At 36.7% G+C, this 7,634-nt stretch overlaps 1 protein-coding gene and 1 pseudogene across 1 annotated transcript; both read left to right on the top strand.

The window, feature by feature from the left end:
- Positions 1-970: 970 nt before the first annotated feature.
- LOC144236067 (olfactory receptor 8J2-like) lies at positions 971-1,918 on the top strand. The gene has a single exon (XM_077769671.1). It carries the CDS (start codon positions 971-973, stop codon positions 1,916-1,918), a length of 948 nt encoding a protein of 315 aa, XP_077625797.1.
- A 161-nt stretch (positions 1,919-2,079) lies between these two features.
- On the top strand, positions 2,080-3,055 carry LOC144236075 (olfactory receptor 8K3-like; annotated as a pseudogene).
- Positions 3,056-7,634: the final 4,579 nt, after the last annotated feature.

The following is a 7,634-nucleotide window of genomic DNA, read 5'->3' as shown; positions in this document are numbered from 1 at the left end:
TTAAGTTAAAAAATCAGTTTCTGGATGACACCAAGAAGGAACATTACTGATGTGCAGTCTGTTGGTGGACAGCAGAGGCAGTGTGGTGTAGTAGAAACTAATAAAGAAAAACCCAGCACACTCAAAATATTCCCCACAGAAATATAGACACTCCCAAGGATTATGACAAGGAATGGGCTAAAGAGAAAGCCAGTGGCAGTGAAGGAAAAAATAACTGAAAGTCACTGAAAGTGATTATGGCTCATCAACTTTGTTTGTTTGTTTGTTTGTTTATGTATTTTGAGACAGACAGACAGAGAGCGGGACACAGAGAGAGAAAGAGAATCCCAAGCAAGCTCTGTTCTGTCAGCGCAAAGCCTGACACAGGACTCAATCTAACACACGGCAAGGTCATGATTTGAGCCGAAATCAGGAGTTGGATACTTAACTGACTGAGACACCTGGGTGCCCAACTATTTCCATGTACCTGCCTTTTATCATTGAAAACATACAAAAAGGCATTGTGTGCATGTGTATATATATATATACACATATTTATGCAAATACGCACATATATATACATATACACAGATACTTTATATATATAAATGCATATATATAAAGTATCTGTGTATATGTATATATATGTGTGTATTTGCATATATACGCAATATAATTGTTTAAAAAATGAATATAAATATTAATAAATATAACATACTAGATTAATGTAATCAGTGTGACTAAATTAATTTATCCAAAAGGAATGGAAAAAAATAATAACCTGGGACAACAGTTTTAACAATCTGAAATTGGTTACTAGAGAGTTCGTATTTCTGAATTTTGTTCAAATATTGGAAAAAATCCAATAAAATTTAACCCTTTTAATTACTAACAGAAATAATCTAATTTAAATGAAATAGTTTAAAACCAATTTTACCATCTATTAATCTCCTTCCACTTTCTCCTTTAGAAGATGAAAGCCACAAAATAAATGGCTCCAGGGAATCTCACCCAGGTGACTGAGTTCATTCTCACGGGAGTCTCAGACCGCCCAGAGCTCCAGATTCCACTCTTCTTTGTTTTCCTGCTGATCTACGGGCTGACCGTGGCCGGGAACTTGGGCATCATCACCCTCACCAGTGTTGACGCTCAGCTTCACACCCCCATGTACTTCCTCCTCAGGCACTTGGCTGTCATCAATCTTGGCGATTCTACTGTCATTGCCCCTGAAATGCTGGTGAACTTCTTGGTTTCAAAGAAGACCATATCCTACTATGGATGTGCAGCCCAACTGGGTGGGTTCTTAGTCTTCATTGTGGCTGAGACTTTCATGCTGGCTGCAATGGCCTATGACCGCTACGTGGCTATTTGCAACCCCCTGCTCTACATGGTGGTGGTGTCTCCACAGATCTGCCTTCTGCTGGTATCCCTCACATACCTCTACAGTCTGACCACAGCACTGACTGTCACCTCCTGTGTGTTCTCTGTGTCATACTGCTCTTCCAATGTAATCAACCATTTTTACTGTGATACTGTCCCTTTGTTGGCACTGTCCTGTTCTGATACATATACTCCAGAAACAGCAGTGCTTACCTCTGCAGGGATCAATTTGCTTTTCTCTATGGTTATTGTTCTAATATCCTATTTTAACATTGTCCTTGCCATTTTGAGGATACGTTCCTCAGAGGGCCAACGAAAAGCCTTTTCCACCTGTGCCTCTCACATGCTGGCTGTCACTGTGTTCTACGGGACCCTTCTCTTCATGTATTTGCAACCAAAGACCAACCACTCGTTGGATACTGATAAAATGGCCTCTGTCTTCTACACCCTGGTGATACCAATGCTGAATCCCCTCATTTACAGCCTAAGGAACAAGGATGTGAAGGACGCATTGAAGAGATTCCCAAATAAACCATGTCAGTCTTTCAAATTCATGTAAATTTAAAATTACAAGTATCTTCTTTTAAGGGTTTTTATTTGCTCCTGAAAACCTAATCTTTTCTTAGTGCAAAGGAGGGAATCATTTAACATTCCATAAATTTTTATGGAAAAACCATTTTCTATTCCAATCTCAAATACCCAACCTTCCCTAATACAAAGATGTATGAGTTACTGAAAAAAAGTACATCTATGTAAGTAGTAAACAATGATTTCAATGTAAACACAGTTTACAGTGTAATATAAGTTCACTACTGGGTTTTTATAATTTCTAATCAAGGGAACAAAAACTTCCATGAGGTTATGTGATCTCAGTAGTGGGTAACCTGGGTTTGATCATCCTCACCAAGATAGACTCTAGGCTACAAACACCCATGTACTTCCTCCTCAGACACCTGGCTTTCACTGACCTTGGTTATTCAACAGCTGTGGGACCCAAAATGCTAGTAAATTTTGCTGTAGATCAACATACAATCTCCTTTAATTGGTGTGCCACCCAGCTCACTTTTTTCAGTATTTTTATCATCAGTGAAATTTTTATTCTGTCGGCAATGGCTTATGACCGCTATGTGGCCATCTGTAACCCTCTGCTCTACACAGCTGTTATGTCACAAAGATTATGTCAAGGGCTGGTGGCAATCCCTTATCTCTATAGTGTCTCTTTGTCCTTGCTGATCATCATGAAAATTTTCCTTTCATCATTTGGTGACTATAATGTTATCAGGCATTTTTACTGTGACAGTCTACCATTGACAGCTTTGCTCTGCTCAGGCGCGCATGAGATTAAATTGATAATTCTGATCTTTTCTGTTTTTAATTTGGTGTCCTACATTCTAATCTTTGTGGCCATCCTCAGGATGAACTCTGCAAAGGGCAGGCACAAGGCTTTCTCCACCTGTGGGTCCCATCTGACCATGATTGCCATATGTTATGGGACTCTATTATTTATGTATATGCCACCCAAACCTACTTATTCCTTTGATAACCTACTCACTCCTTATTTTACACATTGGTTCCAATGATCTACAGCCTGAGAAACAAAGAGGTGAAAAATGTCTTATACAGAACTTGGAGAATGTGTGCAAATATAGGCATACCTCAGAGATATTGTGGGTATGGTTCCAATCCACCACAATGAAGGAAATTTCACACTAAACCAAGTTAAATGAATTTTTAGTTCCCCAATACATATAAAAGTTATGTTGTCACTATATTATAGTCTTTTAAGTGTCTTTTAGTATTAGGGAGTAATCATACAATGTGTATACTTTAATTTTAAAAAACACTGTATTGCTTAAAAATCCTGTCATTTGAGCCTTCGGAGCCATAACATTTTGCTGGTGGAGCTTCTTGCTTCCATTGTGATGGCTGCTGACTGGTCAGGGTTGTGGTTGCTTAAGTTTAGGGTGACTGTGCTAATACTTTTTAGTTTTAAAAAAAATTTAATGTTTACTTTTGAGAGAGAGAGAAAGACAGAGCATGAGTAGGGGAGAGGCAGAGAGAGAGAGAGAGAAGGAGACACAAAATCTTAAACAGGCTCCCGGCTCTGAGCTGTCAGCACAGAACCCGACGCAGGGCTCACACTCTGAACAGTGAGGTCATGACCTAGCCTGAGGCTGGACATACAACCAACCAACTGAGCCACCCAGGCACCCTGAATGTAGTAATTTCTTAAAATAAGACAGTGAAGTTTGTTGCATTGGTTGACTCTTCCTTCCGTGAATAACTTCTTTGTAGCATGTGATGCTATTTGATTGCCTTTACCCACAGTAGGACTTCTTTCAAAATGGAGTCAATCTTCTCAAACCCTGTTGCTGCTCATGTGTATGTCATGTTCTAAAAACACTGTTGCCAGTTCAACAACCTCACAGCATCTTCACCAGGACTAGATTCCATCTGAATAAATCACTTTCTTGGTTCATGCCTCAGAAACAATTCTTTCATTAAAGTTTTGTCATGAAATTTCAGCCATTCATTCACATCTTTAGGCTCCACTTCTGATTCTAGTTCTCTCACTGTTTCTACCACATCTGCAATTACTTCTTTCACTGAAGTCTTGAGCCTCCAATTTGTTTAAAACATACACACAAGGGGCACCTGGGTGGCTCAGTCGGTTAAGTGTTCAACTTCAGCTCAGGTCTGATCTCATGGTTTGTGAGTTCGAGCCCCGCAGCAGGCTCTGTGCTGACAGCTCAGCCTGGAGCCTGCTTCAGAATCTATAACTCCCTCTCTCTCTGACTCTATCCTTCTCACACTGTCTCTCTCTCTCTCTCTCTCAGAAAACACACACACACACACACACACACACTTAGTGTATATGCTAAGTGTAATCAAGTGAAGTAGAATTAAGGAAATATGTCTGTATTTTATTTAAAATTCAGTTAAGATATGCTAACAATAAATAATGTGTTACCCAATGTATACTATAATTAACATTCTGTGGCCTGTGCTGTTGCTTCAAGGTATGGGCAGATTTCTGTTAAATTATAATTTGGGAAAATGTGTATGCTTAGCAAAGTATAAACAAAAATAATTGTTATTTTTAAGTGGCATAATTGTGTACAATAAGAATTCAAAAGAGCCTTCATGTTGAAAAATTAAAATAGCAACTAAATTTTGCAAAGTGGGTATGTATAAGATTTCCATATAAAAGATCAATTATTTTGCTAGACACTAGCAAAAACTTGTAAAAATGAAAATTTAAACTATCAATTACACCCAAAAAAAAGTCTGTATCATGGAAAAAATCTATAAACAATATTCATGATTTGTTGTTAGAAACTACAAGAACAGGGGCGCCTGGGTGGCTTAGTCGGTTAAGCGTCCGACTTTCGCTTAGGTCATGATCTCCCGGTTCGTGGGTTTGGGCCCTGTGACCGGCTCTGTGCTGACTGCCAGCTCAGAGCCTGGAGCCTGTTTCAGTCTGTGACTCCCTCTCTCTCTGACCCTCCCCTGCTCACACTGTCTCTCTCTCTCTCTCTCTCTCTCCTAGAAATAAATAAAACATTAAAAATTTAAAAAAAAAACCTACAAGAACATATCTGAGTTATTAAAGAAAATATAGATGTAGGAGTACGTTATGTCCTTTGAAGAAGTAAATACTGTGATGATAATTCTCCCTAAATTATCCTATAGATGTAACACAGTAACAATACAATCCCAGTAGGTTTTTAAATATTTAAGTTGATATTAAAATTTATATGGAAATGCAAGACTTAAAATTATCCTAGAAGAATTTTTTTTCTTTCATAGTTTATTGTCATGTTGGTTTCTATATAACACCCAGTGCTCATCCCAAAAAGTGCCCTCCTCCATGACAATCACCCCCCCTTCCCCTCTCCTCCAACCCCATCAGCCCTCAGTTTGTTTTTAGTATTCAAGAGTCTCTCATGGTTTGCCTCCTTCCCTTTCCCCAACTATTTTGTCCCCTTCTCCTCCCCCATGTCCTCCGTTAAGTTTTTCCTGATCCACTTATTATAGAAGAATTTAATGATGGCATAAATTCCTTCAATAAAGCCAGATTATTTTTTAATGTTTATTTATTTATTTTGAAAGAGAGAGATAGAGAGACTGAATACATGTGTATGCATGTGGGAGGGGCAGAGAGAGAGAGAGAGAGACTCCCAAGCAGGCTCCCTGATGTCAGTGCAGAGCTGCGCTCAGGGCTTCATCTCACCAACAGAACCATGAGCTCGTGGCCTGAGCTGAAATCGACATTCGGTTGCTTAACAGACTGACCCACCCACATGCCCCAAAACCACAAAATTTCTTAAACTAAAGGAAAATACCTTCATGACTTGGAATAAGCAAAGAAAGCCAGGGAAGTGAAGAATGAATGGATATAATATTAAGTGCAAGACATCAGGCTCTCCCAAAATCACACTGGTATATGCAAGTATAATTGAGATTGAGCGGTACCATTTGGCACTTTGTATAAGTGACCCATTTTATTTTAGAATATTTGATACAGTTGAGGAGTACCACATGTAGGCAAAAATGCAAGACTGATTTCACATATGAAAACCCATTATGTTATTCCAAAAATCAACATCATTATAAGTTAAAAAAACCCAAATAGGTCTATGATAAAATTCAATGGCAATTTGTAATATACTGCCAAGCTGAGCAGAATAGAAGAAATCAATGTTATAAATGATATCTATAAAAACCTTATATATGCGGGAATAAATAGAACACAGAGGTATCAAAGGTAGTGAAAATACTTGTATGATATTATAATCATGGATACACATTATTACATTTAAAAATGTGCAAAAAACTTGTAAAACTGAAACACTGAACACTTATCTTTTGAAATTGAACCTAAGACCAGGAGACCCAGAATTATTATGTATATTCAGTATGTATTGGACACCGTAGCTGGTTCACCATAATAGGAAATACAAAGTATAAAGATAGAAAGCCATATACTGTCATTAAAAAACAAATTTTTTGGTAAATGTTATGATTAACTACATAGAAAAAGTCTATAAATAATTTAGTAAAAATAATAAGTGAATTTAGTAAATTTGCTGGATACAAAACAGATTTATAAAAATCAGCTTTATTTCTACATTCCACCAATACCAATTAGAAAATAAAATTGAAGGAGCGGTAACACTTATGAAACCACTAAAACAAATCCCTAATTTGTTAATATCTAATAAAAATATATGACTCCAGCAATAATATGTATAAAAATTTAACATGGCATAATCAATGAAAATTAAGCCAAATATGACCATGGAATAGAAGATTTACTGTTGTAACAAGTTCCAATATCTTTAGATCTATAGTTACAATATTATTCCAACATACATTTTTTCTTCCTCTTTCTTTCCATTCCTGATTTCTTCCTTCTTTCTGTAAAATTCTGATTGATAGAATTGTTTAAAACATTCATTCTTTTACTTTAGCCTGCCATGTCCAATTTATTCTGATATTTTTAATTAGTTGTTTATTAGAAATATTTATATATACTTTTATTTCATTATAATTTTGCTTGTGCATGTTATAGCTGTTATTATAGTATGCATGAGTTCTCTGTGGCCTTAATGTGCAGAAAAACTGAAAATATCATCCCAGAATCTATAATACAAGCTTGTTTGTGTGACTTACCTTGCCAGTTTTCCTGTGAATAATATAGTAAGCATAAAAAATATTTTTTCTTTTTAAGTAGAGGATTCTTTTATCCAAGGGAATTTTTATAAAATTTTGTTACATAAAACCAATCCCAGTGACTTCACTTTCTCCCAGTTTGCTCAATCTCCTCATATTTTCCTAGATTCCTACAATACAATATATGCCTAATGTGGTACAGACAGCTTGGTGTATGTCAGTTATAATCAAAATGCATGTGGGGAGGAGGACATTTTGGTTTTAGGTAAATTTTTATTACATATTTTACATAAGGTAGAAATAACATCCAGAGGAATAACACAGTGATGGTCCAATTTTAGTCATGGAGTTGGGACATGGCAGGGTGAGGGGACAAGGGACAATTAGCTGGATAACACACTACTTGATCTTGATAACACACTATTCATCATCATAACTCTGAAAAGAAGTTAAGCTGCACAAAAAGAATTTATATGTATGTATTTAGAGATAATCTGTTTCAAACAACATAGTATCTCTTAAAAAATGCATAAAACCCACTATGTATATGATATTTGAAAGCTATTTGCAGATACCAAAAACACATTGAAACAATTCTC

Source organism: Crocuta crocuta, unplaced genomic scaffold (genome assembly GCF_008692635.1).
Source record: "Crocuta crocuta isolate KB4526 unplaced genomic scaffold, BGI_CrCroc_1.0 scaffold1652, whole genome shotgun sequence".
NCBI classification, from domain to species: domain Eukaryota; kingdom Metazoa; phylum Chordata; class Mammalia; order Carnivora; family Hyaenidae; genus Crocuta; species Crocuta crocuta.
This window is presented reverse-complemented; position numbering and strand designations above follow the sequence as displayed.